Below are 16,133 nucleotides of genomic sequence, written 5' to 3'. Positions count from 1 at the left end.
AAAAGGCACTTGAACACGCAATTCCTCGGCCATTTCTTTTCCAAACACACGCCAATTTTTAATATTTATTTCTTAGAATCGCGTTCCAATATCTCAGATGTTGAATCCCACTATTTTAATGAACGTTGCTATGTTAATGGTGGCTTTAATAATGATCTTTTTCTTTTACCTTTAAGGCACGTGCGTTTTCATGTATAGGCTACTTCTCGTCGTAAATGTACGAATTTTATGACAATGGAGTTTGTATATAAAAGAAATGTCCTAGAATAAGTTTATTTTTCTGCTAATCTATGTTTATAAAATGACATGTCCTGGCTGATCGCCGAGAAGAAACTTCTGAAACTATAATTATGAAATTTGGCCAATAAAGTCGAATCTCGTTATAAGGAACTCCAACAGACCAGAGATCACTTATATAACAAAATGTCGTTATAAAGGTGTTCCAGGTTTATGCATTGTTATTATGTAAACTTCTCTGGGGAATTAGAAAAGTTTTCGTAAAAAAAAGAGATTTTCGTTACTACGGTATTCGTTAAAACGGGATTATCTTGCAGTTTTATTTCATAACGTAAAGAGTCACTAAGAAGAGTTTTTCGAAACTCAGACCCTAAGGGGGGGGGGGTTCATAAGGAGGTTCAAAGGTAACATTGACAAATCACGCAGAGCCCCGAAACCGCTGAAACTATAATAATGAAATTTCATCAGTATTTTAATACAGTAATGTAGAGACTCACTGAGAAGGGATTTTTCAAAATTCAACTCCCTAAGGGATGTTCGAAGGTTATATGGAGCAATCATCGCTGAACCGAAATCACTGAAGCCATAAAAGGGTGTTCCCTAAGGGATGTTCGAAAGTTATACGGAACAATCATCGCTGAAGCCATAAATATGAAATTTAGTCAGTATTATATTTTATAATGTAGATACCCTCTAAAATGGGATTTCTGGAAATTCATCCCCTGGGAGGGGGGGGGGGGTGTCCTGAAGGGTTCAAATGCTATATGAGGAAATCATCGAAGAGTTTTCAGATTTCTAAATCCACGCGAGCGAATCCAGCTGATACTCTATAAACTTGGTAATCGTATCTTGTATCCTCTAAGAAACGAGTTGTCATGAACATGTTACGTTGACTTGAAGGAACAGGGTGCCCCATAAATCCGTGAATAGTTTTAAAAATTCATAATTGAAATATTCGTAAAACTTCAATGTAGCGTGCGAAAAATTTATTCTCACGTAGGGGAATATTCTTTTGGTACGGGGAAAAAAATTTGGTTGAAATTTCTGTCAGGGGGGGGGGGGGGCACGGGAGCAAATGATTGGGAAGTTTACGAATCGGAGTCATAAAATGCGGAGTGTCCGATTCACAGCACATTTCCCAAATTTTCTGCTATTGACAATCGCATAAAATTTTCATTTTGAAGCCAAATTTACCTCGGCCAGAAATCGCCGAGTGAAGCTTTATGAACGCTTCGGACACGGAAGAGGTCCTTTCTTTCAAACCGTGGCGAACGGAACACGACTCCGGTGTATTGCCATGAGCAATTTACTAACTGGTGAGTTGTGCTGGAATTGTTTTAGTGTGTGTGTAACCTAACAGTCGAGTGCGTATCTAGAGTTTTCAGATTTTTCAGTGCTTCCATCTGTGTTTCAGAAGTGAAATGTAAAGATTGAACACACATTTGTACCTTTTGTAGGTATACTGCTCTCTGAGGCGAGACTTTAACGGGGAGATCTCTGCTCATATTTGATAACCACAGGAAGCCAACTTGAGCTGCACACCACTGTGGTGGCGGTGGAGTTCGAACGGGAATCCTCGGGATGTGAGTTCGTTACTCTGACCTCTCGAACACCACAGCGGCAACACAGAAATGATTGAAACTGGTTTACCGCGCCTCCTGTCGACAAAAATTTGAAATACTTTTTCTTGCACCAAAAAAAAAAAAATCCCCCCCCCCTCGCGTGAATAACTTTTAACGCAATCCGAATCCAAATATACCGATTCTTTCCATTTTTATGAATTTTTTCACTATTTATGAATTTATGGGACACTGTATTGGTATTTCTAGTTGTTGTGAAAGGGGTGACTTTTTTACGTTGATCATTGATTATTTTTGTCGCACCACGGTCATTCTCTGCACACGAGGGCTAATTAGACCGGGACGTACAATTTATTGCCGATTCCGAACGGCAGGCTTGTTTTTTTTTAATACTCCTCATCGAGAGGTTGGTGCGCTAACACCTCGATGGGGAACTCCCTGTTGTAGCAATTTTTTCTGCGGTTATGTCGCCATTTTTGTTGTACCCCTGTGTTAGGAAAGTTTCTGACAAGCATGAACCGGGTATCGAACTTGCGACATGTCTGAAACATCCTTTGGTACTTTAGGCGAGCATCTTATCGACCTGGGCTAGCGCGTCCTTTTTTACGTTGAATAATTTCTGGTGACTAGAGGTCACTTTCCACGAAGATCCCCCTCTGACCTTGATTTGATGACACAAGAAAGAAAGTGCAGTGAAATCGGAGAAGAGTTCGTTCAACCGAATTAATACCTCAGTTTGCACCACAAGCTCATTGAGGCGGCATATAACTAACTGTCTACCTACTTACTCTAAAGCCGGGTTTTCCTAGGAGTACAACTTTTACGCCGTGTGCAGCGTGAAAACGCTGATTGGTTAAAAACTTGAACTTCGGGGTTTTTTTTTTTGACCAATTAGCATTTTCAAGCTTTTTTCTTTCTTTCAAACCGAGCACAACTCGGGTCTATCACCACCTAAGGGCGATTTACTACCTAGTGAGTTGCGCCGGAAGTGTATCTGTGTATGCGACCTACCAGTCTGAGTGCGTATGTAATGATGTGATTGATTTTTAGTGCTGCCATCTATATTTCAAAAGGGAAGTGAGTGTGTTATGATTGAATTACATTTTGCACTGTAGATCTGTTGCGAGACTTTTTAAAAAGGAGGGAGGGGATCGACTCGCATTCGCGCCTTGAAGTTGGGAACCACAGGAAACTAACTTCTGTCGACCACCACTGTGGCAACGGTGTGGCAACGTGAGTCCGTCAATATGACCATTCGACCACCACAGCGGAAGCATTTTCACGCTGCGCGCTGTAGAAACCTGCTCCTAGGAAAACCTGGCGTTAGCTACACTCGATGCTTGGTGAAACTAGTTGATGTGAGCACTTGACGAAATTGGCTGGCCAACCGAAAAAGGGCTCGGTTTATTCAAGGAAGAGCTGAAATGGAATACCACTACTTAACAGCACAATTGCACCTCGTGCACATACCCCTACGGAATTTCTAATGAACTGGTGCATTCCGGAATGTACGTGCAGTGAATCTAAAGTGAAGGTTGTTTCTGTGTAATGCTTGTTATGTGTGGTGCTGCCATTAGCCATCAATTTTTTCTATGAGTGAAGTGTTATGATTGAATAATTGTTGCCCCGTTGTAGGCCTGCTGCTCTCTCTGTGGCGAAATTGACTGACAGACGCTTGATGCTTAGTGATCCTTTAATAATAATCCATTTTGTTTTGTGAAATCGGCTAAAATACCATTGATGATTGGCAAAATTAGCTGAAAGTCCCCTGTGTTAGACGAAATTAACCAGAAAACACTCGATGCTTTGTTAAAGTTGGCCGGTGGACACCCAGTGCTCGGCTAAATCCTCGAGAAGTAACTTTATTTTTTGCACAGTTACTTAAAATACTTGGTGTATGACGAAATTGCTTAAAAGGCAGCACTCCATTTTTGCGAAATTGTGTAGAAGATACTTGGCTTTTAATGATACTGGCTAAAAAGCACTCGATGATTTGGCAACATTGGCTAAAGCACACTGTTGACGAAATTGCCTTAAAGACATTCGATTTTGCAATTTGTCGACAATGATGCGGGGAAACTTGCTGTGAGACGGGATCGGCGATAGAAACGCACCCATTTTTGGTGACTTAGGCGGATAGACACTCGTTCTTTGGTGAATCACATGCTTTATGAACGAAATATATGAAACATTCTCACACGATTTGACGCGATGGTAATGGGGTCATTCAAGTATTACGTCACGTGAGCACCGGGGGGGGGGGGGGTGTTCGGATTTGCTGACTTGATGAGGCGGGAGATTTGAAGGTTGCCAACGTCATCCTAAATCACACATCACACAAGTCACACATCATCAGACAAGTCACGTCATCGCAAGTCTTTTTTTCCACACTTCTTTCGAAATCCCTGGCTGCGGTCTCCGGTCATTATGTGCCACTGGGCGCACGTGCAATTTTTCTCCCTAGTCAATTGGTTCAGCTGTTCATTTCAGTCAAATGTCTTGTACGTTGCATCGAGTTGATGGCTGTCTTCATGGGAAGAACGACGCGAGTGATTCGAAACTTGCGGGCAAGGGAGCCACCACTATAAATCTTTGCCAACTTTTCCGACACAACTCTGCCTCTTTTGAGGTAACGGAAGTAAGGTGCTTTGCGTCAATCCGGGGTTGTAAGCGATTCTATCTATCTGACGTCATCAACCACCCTTTTTGAAGATGTGCAATATTCTAAGCTGCTGACGAGGGGGGGGGGGTGGTCAGTGTTTTGCTGATAGCGGGTGTCAAAAATGGGTAAAAATCTGCTGACGTAATACTTGAATGGCCCCCAATAAACAATACGAACACGTTGCCATATCCCCCATCTCAATTTCAATTGTTTTAATTAAGAATTACGGAATAATTACACGAATTCAAATTACAACCCTTCCAGCACCAATAATAACTTTCACAAGAATTCTGCATTTTCCTCGCTTGTGTGTGTGAATAGGATCGTATTTTGTCACTTGTCCTCACGCGATTTCGAAAAATCCTATCCATAGCCAAAAATGCAAATATGCACATAAAAATACATATTAACATTACGTATGGGGGGGGGGGCTACGTTACAAATATTCCGACTCCTCCCATCGCCAACGTTTCGACGTCCGGTTCCATGATGAATTATTCTTGGCCCGTGGCCTAACTCAGAAGGCGTAAGAAAAACACCATCTTCCGGCAGGCAGTATTTCTACGCTAAAAACAACAAAGTAAAGACGAAATACGAGAGCTGATATGGACTCTGGGATATGGAACATTTTCAACACCCCTTTGAATTCACCGCCGCCTTTATCTAGGCCCATTAGTGCCTTGAAAATAACTCTTATCGAATGATTAGATACTATTTTTTTGGCCTCTTCTTGTGCGGTGAAGCTTTTAAAAGGGTTTTATGTTTCTTTTCTTTTTTGTGTGTTAATAAGATATCGATCCCTCGTCGTGTTCAGATAAGGTTCAATATCAAGTGGTGCTTGTACTTTGAAAATTTATAAAAAAATATGTATCGATTTTTTTCCAGTGTATTTATAACAAGGGTGCATGCATATGAACTACGGCCTCTAAGGCCAATCCGGCCTATTCGCGATTTCTATCCTGCTCGATATTAAAAAAGTACATATTGATTTTATCGACATGGACGACGAGCCTGGTGGCTCGTCGTCCATGTCGATAAAATCTGAGCTATTAGCTGATAAAACCATGAGCTATTAGCTGATCGGTTTCACCGTCCATTGCACGGTTCCGTTCGGCATATATACGCTCTAGCGAAGGAAAATCTCTATCTCCTCTGTAGCTTAGTGGTCAGAGCACTCCTCCGGCAATCGAGGGACCCGGGTTCGACTCCCGGTAGAGGCAGAGATGAGTTTTTTTCTTCCTTAAAAAATTCCTCAAATAATAAATATCTTCACAACATCCAGTCTTCCGTATATCTTGAATTCAGATTTTATTCAGTCTTTGACGAATTCATCTTCAAAATTGTCTTAGAACAATACATTTTACATGGCTCGCAAAGAACTTATTCAGCTTTCACGCCCCTTGAATTTGTTCAGGTTTTATCCCGCCTTCAAAGAAATCGTCTTTTATATGGCCCGCAGGAGAAGAAACTATTCAGATTTTACTCGGAGAGGTTATACAGATTTTTATATACGGCCCTTTTGAAGTCATTCAGATTTCATGCACCTCTCGAAGGAATAATTCAGTATCTATACGGCTTTTGTGCACCTTCTATACTCAGCTTTTATATAATCCTGAACGTTATTCAGACCATTATGTTGCTCTCTTGAAAAATTAATTCAGCTTTTACACTGTCCTCGGAGAAATTCTTCTGGTTTTATATGGCCCTCGAAGAAGCAATGCAGCTTTCAAGTAGCCCCCAGAAACAGCCCTGGACGAAAGAAGGTCCCACAAACTGGAAAGTTTCTGTATCCATGATTTAAAATATCTTGGTAATCTCACTTCGATCTGGAAATATACAGAAATTCGAGAAAAACCTGCTTTTGCAGTCCGATATTATACGAGTAGTGTATTTGTTTGAACTCGAAGCTTTTTGAGGAAATTTCTTCCATGGAAACTGAATATTCACATGTGAAATCAAGTCATGTAAATAATTTGTTAAGCTGAAATAACCAAATTAGTATCTGTTCATATATAATATGCAATTCAATTTTATTTTTCCAGATACATGGAGAAGAGAACGACGCACGGAGCCGAGTAAGGTTCCTCAAGATCCGGGAACCTTAACGCAATAGTGATGGCCGAAGCCGCCGTCACCGCCACATGACGACGAACCTGCTCATGAACACATGAGAACAGCTTCTCAACGCCTGGTGAGTGTAATCTTTACTACGAGACTTCGTTGACAACGCAATTCTCTTCGGCAACACTGACCTGATGACATATCAAGTCGACCAATATCGATCTCATTGACCCTAATCATATATGCTCAACATATAGTCTGATTGTACCCATGGCCCTCACATCCTGATGCGGGGCCCCTAGGATGGGATCTTTGGCAGGAACCTTTTATAATGGCGTGAAAAACCAACAAATGATGACAATCGTCCCGGGCCCCAGGGCTCAAGCCCTGTCAGGCTCCCCCCCTTGTGGGGTCCATGATTGAACCCTAAAAATAACCTTGCAGCGCGTTCCCACGACATGGAATCTACATAGCATACCCCTGGCGGACTGTTCGCGGACCTATGCTTTGACTCAACTAGCTTAACCCTTCCAACGGGTTTTTCATTTTGGTTTTTCTGTCTCGCTCCTTGAAATTTGATGTATGAAACATATATCAAAAAAATTAAAAAATAATAATCTGAAGCTTAAGATTTTGTCTAAAAAGAGCTATTGGATGTGATACAAAATCGACGAATAATGCCAAATACTGGGCAATATTTGGCTAGCGGACTGTATAACGTTGGATTATCGTAAGTGTGAAAACCTGTATCCAGTTCATGAGCACAAGCCTACTCAATATTTGCCACCCTCTCGATAATAGCTACAGAAATATTGTTTGAGCCTTCCTTTCAACATTTTTGAGCCCCACCCCTCCAATTTTCTTGAGCACTCCCAATATTTTCAATAACTTCACTCACACCTTTGCATATTGTACTTGACTATTGTTTCTAATTTGATAATGTGCACACTAGTCAGTTTCAAATCTACTTCTCTACCAAAACAAAAAAGCTTCAGTGTGTGTAAATATTAAATAATTTTCATCAGTATAAATAATTAATGGAAATAGTGTATGTCAATTAGGAAGTCTGCTGTGGAACCTGAAATAATGAACAGAAATTGAATTCAATGCGCAGTATTTTTGCATAGTCAGGGGTCGCGCAAAATCTCTTCGGGGCCAGCTGTTGGCCACCCTTGGTGTAAAAGATAAGATGACGAAAATCAGTTTACGCCAAGACCGCATGTACACTGAAGAGCCAAAAAAACTGGTTCACCTGCCTAATATCGTGTAGGGCCCCCGCGAGCACGCAGAAGTGCCGCAACACGACGTGGCATGGACTCGACTAATGTCTGAAGTAGTGCTGGAGGTAATTGACACCATGAATCCTGCAGGGCTGTCCATAAATCCGTAGGAGTAAGAGCGGGTGGAGATCTCTTCTGAACAGCACTTGCAAGGCATCCCAGATGTGTTCAATAACGTTCATGTCTGGGGATTTAGGTGGCCAGCGGAAGTGTCTAAAGTCAGAAGAGTGTTCCTGGAGCCACTTTGTAGCAATTCTGGACGTGTGGGGTGTCGCATTGTCCTGCTGAAATTGTCCAAGTCCGTCGGAATGCACAATGGACATGAATGGGTGCAGGTGATCAGACAGGATGCTTACGTACCTGTCACCTATCAGAGTCATATCTAGACGTATCAGGGGTCCCATATCACGCCAACTGCACACGCCCCATATCATCACAGAGCCTCCACCAGCTTGAACAGTCCCCTGTTGACATGTAGGGTCCATGGATTCATGAGGTTGTCTCCATACCCGTACACGTCCATCAGCTCGAAGCAATTGGAACTGAGACTCGTCAGACCAGGCAACGTGTTTCCAGTCCTCAGCAGTTCAATGTCGGTGTTGTCGGGCCCAGGCGAGGCGTAAAGCTTTGTGTCGTGCAGTTATCAAGATTAAACGAGTGGGCCTTCGGCTCCGAAAGCCCATATCGATGATGTTTCGTTGAATGTTTCGCACGCTGACACTTGTTGATGGCCCAGCATTGAAAACTGCAGCAATTTGCGGAAGGGCCGCACGCCTGTCACGTTTAATGATTCTCGTCAGTCGTTGTTGGCCCCGTTCTTGCATGATCTTTTTCCGGCCGCAGCGATGTCGTAGATTCAATTTTTTACCGGATTCCCGATATTCACGGTACACTCGTGAAATGGTGGTACGTGAAAATCCAAATTTCATCGCTACCTCGGAGATGCTATGTCCCATCTCTCGTGCGCCGAGTATAACACCACGTTCAAACTCACTTAAATCTCGATAACCTGCCATTGTAGCAGCAGTAACCGATCTAACATCTATGCCAGACACTTGTTGTGTTATACAGGCGTTGCCGACCGCAGCGCCGTACTCTGATTGGTTCCATATCTCTTTATTTGCATACGCATTCCTGTACCAGTTTTTTTGGTTCTTCAGTTTATATTCGTAACCAAGGAAAATTCAGTTTCTCTCCGAAACAAACTAGTTGGTGAACTATAGGCCTAATCAACATTTCGTCGCAAGCGACATTTTTCGGTAGCACAGTAGAACCATCCATAACGGAAAATCCCCGTTAACGGACACTTTATAATTTCGTCAATAGGCTTCAATGTATTTTTATTACCCATTAATAGTCCCCCCTCCCCCACCTTCGTTAGCGGATAAAGTTCTCGAGTCGGAGCCGTAACAGATGTTTACCGACCGGGGCAAAAATGGTTTTGCTGCCCCCAACGCTTTAAAATTCGATAACACTGGTAAACAAATTTTCACTTTTTTCATGTTTTCGATCAAATAGGGTCATTCTTATAGTATTTTCCTCACTGATTCCGAATCTGCTTTCAGAATTTTTGTGTCAGGCATAGTATTTGAGTAACAGGTGTTTAAAATTTTGAAAAACGTATATTTTTCGCATTTGCTTATAACTTCAAATAGCTTAAATTCTAATATTAATGGCCGTTCAAAAGGTATTTTCACATGATTTTCTTCTGTATTTTGCAGCAGGAAAATCTTTTTTTAATGTCCAACAGTAATTGGCCAGAATGTTTGGGCTCCACTTGCCTTGATAACGCGATGGATATGTCCTGATGGAATCGCTCACAGTGCTCGTCGCCGAACCGAATTTTCCCGCGTCCCAAATTTAAAATGCGATAGTTTTGTAATAAAGTATTTCTTTCCCCCATAATTTTTTGGAGTAAAAGTCATCAATGAATTTTGAGATCGTGAAATATGTATAATATAAATACTTTATGTAATATTTGAATTTTGTTGGTTTTTCACTGCTCATATTGTATATAATAAAATATATTGGAGATCGAGTAAAGTTGAACCGAAACATATAATTTGAGAACACTGTCCCTCCAAACAGTTCCCCCACCCCCTCACCATAGTTCCAGCCCTGACTAAGGAACAACCGATATATATAGGTCCCACTGTAAAATCATGGTAAATTATTTTGACCGTGGAGGTAAGTCGACCAGAATTATGGGGCCATCCACAAATCGAAGTTTTATCCTTGAAGAAAACTTTAACATGCCGGTAATACTTAATGAGACATGGCCATAAAAGTCACCCTGCAGGCCGAAAATAACGGCATAGGCCTCGTCTCTCGATCATAAACGTTCTTCCAGTGCGTGTTGTCTTTTCAGTGCCATCTTTTAAAACATTTTCTCCAAGAACGATCCCAAGTTACGACCCTTTTTCCATGGGGAGAAAGACTTTTCACTTATTTTATCCGTCAGAGCAATAAAACTTGACAGACATTAAAACCGTTTTAAAATTCCTCGTAGAAAGGATAGGCATGGGGTTTTTTTTTTGTCGCGGAATGTCTTAAGCATGTTCACAAAATGTCGGAGCATGTCTTTTCAATAGCCTAGCGCAATTTTATATGATTATTTCTTTTCGTTACATATGGAGGTGGAGACCAAGTTTCCTGTTATTTCGCCATTCAGCCGCCACTGAGTATTTTTTTTTTAGTAGTATTATTATTATTTAATGGCGAATTGCCCTGACTGAATGTGATTTGTTTGCCGTTGAAAAGCTGATGCATTATTCATGAGCCAACCTCTAAGCCCATTCCTTTCTTTTCTTTTTTAAGCAAAGAGGTATTTCACCCCAATTTCGTCTCACTGTTACGGCTCAAGCCGTTATATTATGTGTGCGCGCGCGTGAGATCATGTCGATCAATTTCAACTCTTCTAACGACGACTCGTTGGTTGGTTTCTCTTCAAACCTTTTTATATTTCTCTGCGATTCAGCTGAAATTTCTGAATTCATTCATAACTACGGTACTACCTACCACTTTACCGTTTCCGAATCTTCAAACGCCGGATCTGGGCTGCGTATGATAAACAAACCTTACATTCTTAGATGCATCGTAAAGAATTTAGCGCATCGTTCGAATGAACTTACGAACGAATTATCTCCTCCCTGTTCCTACTTTTCGCCGTATAAAATAGGGAAAGTCGAGAAATAAGACTTTTCGTGGGCTTCTCAACTTTGATGCTTCTGGTATTCTAGCCGAACTATCCAATCCATTACACTTCACTCACTATGTGAGTTGAGAAAAAACTCATAGTTAAAAAATTAATTGTAGATGGTAGCACTACACAAATAACGAGCATTAACGAACACCCACATTCCAACATGTACCAATTAAAAGTTCCGCAAAGGAATATGGACGAGGTGCATGTCTGGTTTAGTAATAGTAGCCAAACCATCCCTTGAAATAAAACCTATTTTTGCTTGTACTGACTGCTTTAAATACAGATTCTTTCCTTATACTACTGTTGAATGGAACAAAGTCCCCAGCACTATTATCGACTCTCCCACTTCTGACGAATTGGTACATGTTGGAATGTCCGTGTTTGTGTAATGCTTGTTATGTGTAGGCTGCCATTAATTTTTCTAACTATGAGTGAAGCGCAATGATTGAAAATTCTACCGTTGTAGCCTTGTTGCCGTCTGCGGAGAGACTCTTTAACGGAGAGATCGGCTCACATGTATAGGCCTATAGGTCCAGCAATATTGTATAAATAGATGCATAAATAATGATTAATGGTCGCAATGAACCATTACATCACTTATAAGCCCCGTTCACATGTGCAATATTGGGGGTCACTTTGGTGATAATTACCGGCATGACAACTTTTTTTCCCCTCGTTGGGAGAGAAGCTCATCAAAAAAAGCCCATCTTTATTGGGGTGGATTGGTGGTCGACCCGACCTTCTCTCCCACAATCCTTTGCCCCGCGAAAACTACTTTAAGCCAAGGAGGAAAGAATAACTATATTCTTTCCTCCATGACTTTAAGCTCCTTCGTCAGCCATCTTGAATCCATCACTTCCGTTAAACCCACGTAACCAGTGACGACTTCCGGAAAGAAGAGGGGGATTACCGGCATGAACTAAACGTCATGTGAATGGTTTGTAGCGAAAATCCCCGTTACCGGGAACTTCCCGGGATGTTTTATTGCACATGTGAACGGGGCTATAGTGATCGATTCTTGTTTTAAATTTCGCTGTTTGATTTTATTAATGCCAAAAAGTGCATCGCAAGGATGGAATTAATTTTTTCAATGGAATTGCCGTCATATTTTGTGAATATGATCGTGGCCGAGAAGGATACGACATTCGTAATTCGAAGTAATATAAAAAGTATTCGCTTAGCGAGTTATTTGGTGAAATTTAGTTTCGCCAAAATCTCCGCCCCTCATGACGTCTTGCTATTTTTCTTGCTCGTAGTAACCATTCACTGTGTGCTAATGCCTCTTGGGTTACCAAGAATGTAAGGATTGCAAGTACGCGTCCAGGATAGAGGTATCCAAAACTGAGAGGATTATGATCGTAGAGCCACATATGATTACGAATTTCAGTTGGCATTAAAGACGGCAGCCGCTCGAGTGCATTTGAAGGTTAATGATGTTCAATACTGACATCTTTAGTGACTCTGCAGATGTCGAAGCAGTACTTGTTACTTTTCCGAGTGTTCAGTAGCATTTGAGTTGATACTGAATCAATTGCTGCAGAGATATTGTTCCAAATCCTATGACAGTTTACATATTCCACTTGGTTTGTACACGGTTTGTGACAAGTGCCGTGTCGCTGATCTAAATTCGGCTAGCCACCCTACAGTCACGGATTCATGGGGGGAGATGAGGGCACGGGTCAAGGAATCGATTCACGCACCGGTAGAGTACGAGAGGAGTTAGAGATGGAAAGCGTGCCAAAAGTCAGTCCTGTGGAGAGTATTAAGTATCATAGGTACGGGGCCGTTCAAGTATTACGTCAGCAAATTTTTAGCCATTTTTGACACCTTGAGGGCTATTGGGGGCATAAGTGTCTCGTGCACCCCCCAAAAGAAAATGTTTTTTTCTAATGTCAAAAGCATTTAAAAAAAAAATAAAATTTAGAAAGAAAATGCCTTTTATATGTGTAATTATAATCGATGTCTGTTCATTTCAATGCTATTTGGAGGGTAAGAACTCAAAATTTATCTTTAAAAAATTCATTGTAACCCACCCTTTAAGCCATTTATGGTAAACCCTTGACCCGCGGACCAAATATGGCCCTAACGGTTATCTGATGTGGCTTGCCCCCTCAAACCCAATTTTGTAGAAATCAACTAGGCGGTACAATTACAGATCGCTTAAATCACCAGTGGCACATTCAAAGATCACTTAAGTAACCCGAAACACAGTTCCAGAACACTTGAACGATCTGTGGCATATTTAGAGAGCCCTTGAGTGACAAGTGGCACAGTTCCAAAGCACTTAAGCAGCCCGGACACATTTCCAAAGCACTTTTTTACATTTAGAGATCACAGAAATGGCTCTGTAGGGGGGACTTATCAATAGCGAGAATGTTAGTTCAGGTGCCCACAAACTAGCAAAAGATTTTTCCCGTTTTTGGCGCACCGAGTAAGATGTCAATAAGAATATTCCACAGTTTCGTAAAGGGTGGTTGATGACGTAAGCATCATCCAAATCCCCCCCCCCCATCGATGCTGACGTAACACTTGAATAACCCCTAAACCCGTGATGGCACCGAGATAGAATGGACTAGCTTCGCATGGACTAGGGAGACTACCTGTAGATGTGAAAGGATACGCACGTGCACCATTACGTAATGCTTCTGAATGCCCATAAGATCACGCGGAACCAATTTTGGGTATGCACGTATTCTTATTATAGTACAGAATATTGTAATATTGGTTTGAGAAAGTGTTAGTCAGTTTCAACGTGGAATTCCACCAACCAGCTATGTCGAAATTTGAAGATGACTACTTCTCAGTCTTCGACACAAAATATCATTGTGCCCTGGGTGTGGAACTCTTTTTGTTGAAACGGCAAAATATGAATCCGACCATCCCATATGACACGTTATTGCTGTTTGATGGTCGGGTTCATAGGACACATTATTGCTACTTAGAATTACTATATAAGCTACGTAGCATCTAATAATTCCAAATAATAATGTGCCATATGAACCCGACCCGAAATAATGAATGTAAATAATCTGTTAATCAGCTCTGCTGTGGAAAATGGTGGATTTAATAATAAGAAAATCAATTTAAATACATAGTAATTTTACCTAGTCGCGGGCCGCATTGGACCACCCCTGCTACAGATATCCAAAATTGTTGGTCCTAGTAAGAGAAACTGCTCATGCATGGTCCCCACATCAAAAACTAAGAATCGTTCCTTGCTTCAGGAAACTGGGGCTCAGTTGACCCCACCCTTGTGGGGGTCCATGCACTCATGACTGGTTTTAAATAGAACCCGGAAAATCAAGCAAAATACCATAAATGCTCTTTTCGCCTATTTTCAAACGCTTTTTTGTAAAAATGCGATTTAGTTTTGCTTACCGTAAATTCTTATTTCAATATTATTTGTTCATTCGTAAATTTTAGAGGCCATACAATGTAGAAATTGGATGTTTTCAGCCTTGAGAATTTCAAAAGAATTATTATTTTTGAATTTTCAACCCTTAGTAATAAGGGGCGGGCCCTCCGTCTGCAGGGCTTTGTCGATTGTCCTCCAGATCAGAGGTATTCAACCTTTCTCTAGTCGTGAGCACTGCTTGTACCTATCATCTGATCTAATGTATATGTGTATATAACTGTCTATCTCCGCCTATGATCTCATGTTGTTACACCCACAAGCTGACTGCTGTGAAAAGCGCTTTAAGCAGATATTGACTGCGCGCATGCGGTACCTTCGTGGTTTCTTCTTTGAGGGTGAAGCACTTTATTAACAAAGTATGTGTGTAACTCTCGCAGAGTATCAATTATAATTTTTGATACATTTAGCCGGGACGCACAATTCCATTATGTACATAGGTTTTAACCTGGGATACGCTCATTGGCGAAGATCACAATGACGTCATTTAAGATCGAGGGAAATTCTAACTCCGAACCTTTCTCGTGACGTACTAGCCGAAGAGCCGAACATTACCGATTCGGAGCTATGGCTGTTACGTTTGGCAACTTATCGCCAAACACCAGGATTCATTAAACATCACGATATAATAATAAAACCCACAACCTTCAACTCACAAACCCCGTACTCTAACCATTACACCGACTGGCACTCGCCGATTGCATCTAAAATTAGATATATGTATTATTAAACGTTGTCAGGCAGTATATTGGCGCCAACCAGCAGTCGCCGGAAAAACGCGCCAATAAATATGTCGCGCATGCGCATTACATCGAGTTCCGAAGTCAAGATCGGGTGTGACGATTTAGTGACGTAATAGTGATCTTAGCCAATGAGGTGCACCCCATGTTAAAAATCCTATGTACGGTATGGAATTACGCAGCCGGGACACCCCCCCCCTCCCCGCACTTTTTCTACCTCACCAAGCAGCAACTCCGGCCATATCGAAATTTACTGCCATAAATGAGATGGGTTAGAAATGCAGCCGCGGTCTATCGGTGGTGGACTCAAGCTCGTTAGGGAAAATATCTATACCCATCCTCGGATTCGAAGCCGAGACCGTGACAGCAACCTTCACGGTGGTAGACGGGCACCTTACCACCACGCCACTCGGGCAACCACTTTTTATGCTGGAACCGCAGCAGCCTGCTTTGAATCCCCCCCTAAAAAAAACAGTGTTCAAACTTTTCACACCTACTAACGTCAGAGTAGCTGAACAATTTCACCAAGTGGCAGAAATGTGAGATAATTTTGCAAACGCTGGCAAAAAATGAGGAAGCAGTTTGGTGTCGATGAAAGAGAAGTAAATGAGCCAAATAATTTCAGTTGTTAATTTTTGTTATTGCATTTTGACATCTTTTTGTGGGGCACTGGCATTGCAAAACTTTGATGTAACCATTATGTGTATCTGTTGTATTTTTAGAGGGCATTAAAGACACGACTGTACATGAGGTTCCGTCCGTTCGCCAGATGGCGCCTAGTTCGAGACCTGCTGCTGCTAGTAGCCCTGTTTACCTGCCTTACTTGCTATCTCAATTACTTCGGAAATTCCAGTTTTCAAAGCCCAGCTTCTGTTACGTCAGGTAAGTAGAAATAAAGATAACCCCCGTTCCGGTATATATAAAATACACGAAATCAAAATATCTTCACTTTTCAC

At 41.6% G+C, this 16,133-nt stretch overlaps 1 protein-coding gene across 1 annotated transcript in view; it reads left to right on the top strand.

Moving 5' to 3' along the window:
- Positions 1-16,133, top strand: part of LOC149066212 (cadherin-like and PC-esterase domain-containing protein 1) — a 238,295-nt gene that overhangs the window by 104,158 nt on the left and 118,004 nt on the right. Inside the window, exons 2-3 of the mRNA XM_089253078.1 lie at positions 6,522-6,670; positions 15,900-16,059. Of these exons, the coding sequence (XP_089109204.1) occupies positions 6,647-6,670; positions 15,900-16,059 (184 nt within the window). The 5' untranslated portion in view covers positions 6,522-6,646. The remainder of the gene's footprint in view (positions 1-6,521; positions 6,671-15,899; positions 16,060-16,133) is intronic.

This window comes from Pholcus phalangioides, unplaced genomic scaffold (genome assembly GCF_987345545.1).
Source record: "Pholcus phalangioides strain wild (caught in Gottingen) unplaced genomic scaffold, Ppha-v1.0 ptg000032l_1, whole genome shotgun sequence".
Taxonomy (NCBI): domain Eukaryota; kingdom Metazoa; phylum Arthropoda; class Arachnida; order Araneae; family Pholcidae; genus Pholcus; species Pholcus phalangioides.
Note: the sequence above shows the minus strand (reverse complement) of the source record. Positions and strands in the feature narration are given on the sequence as shown.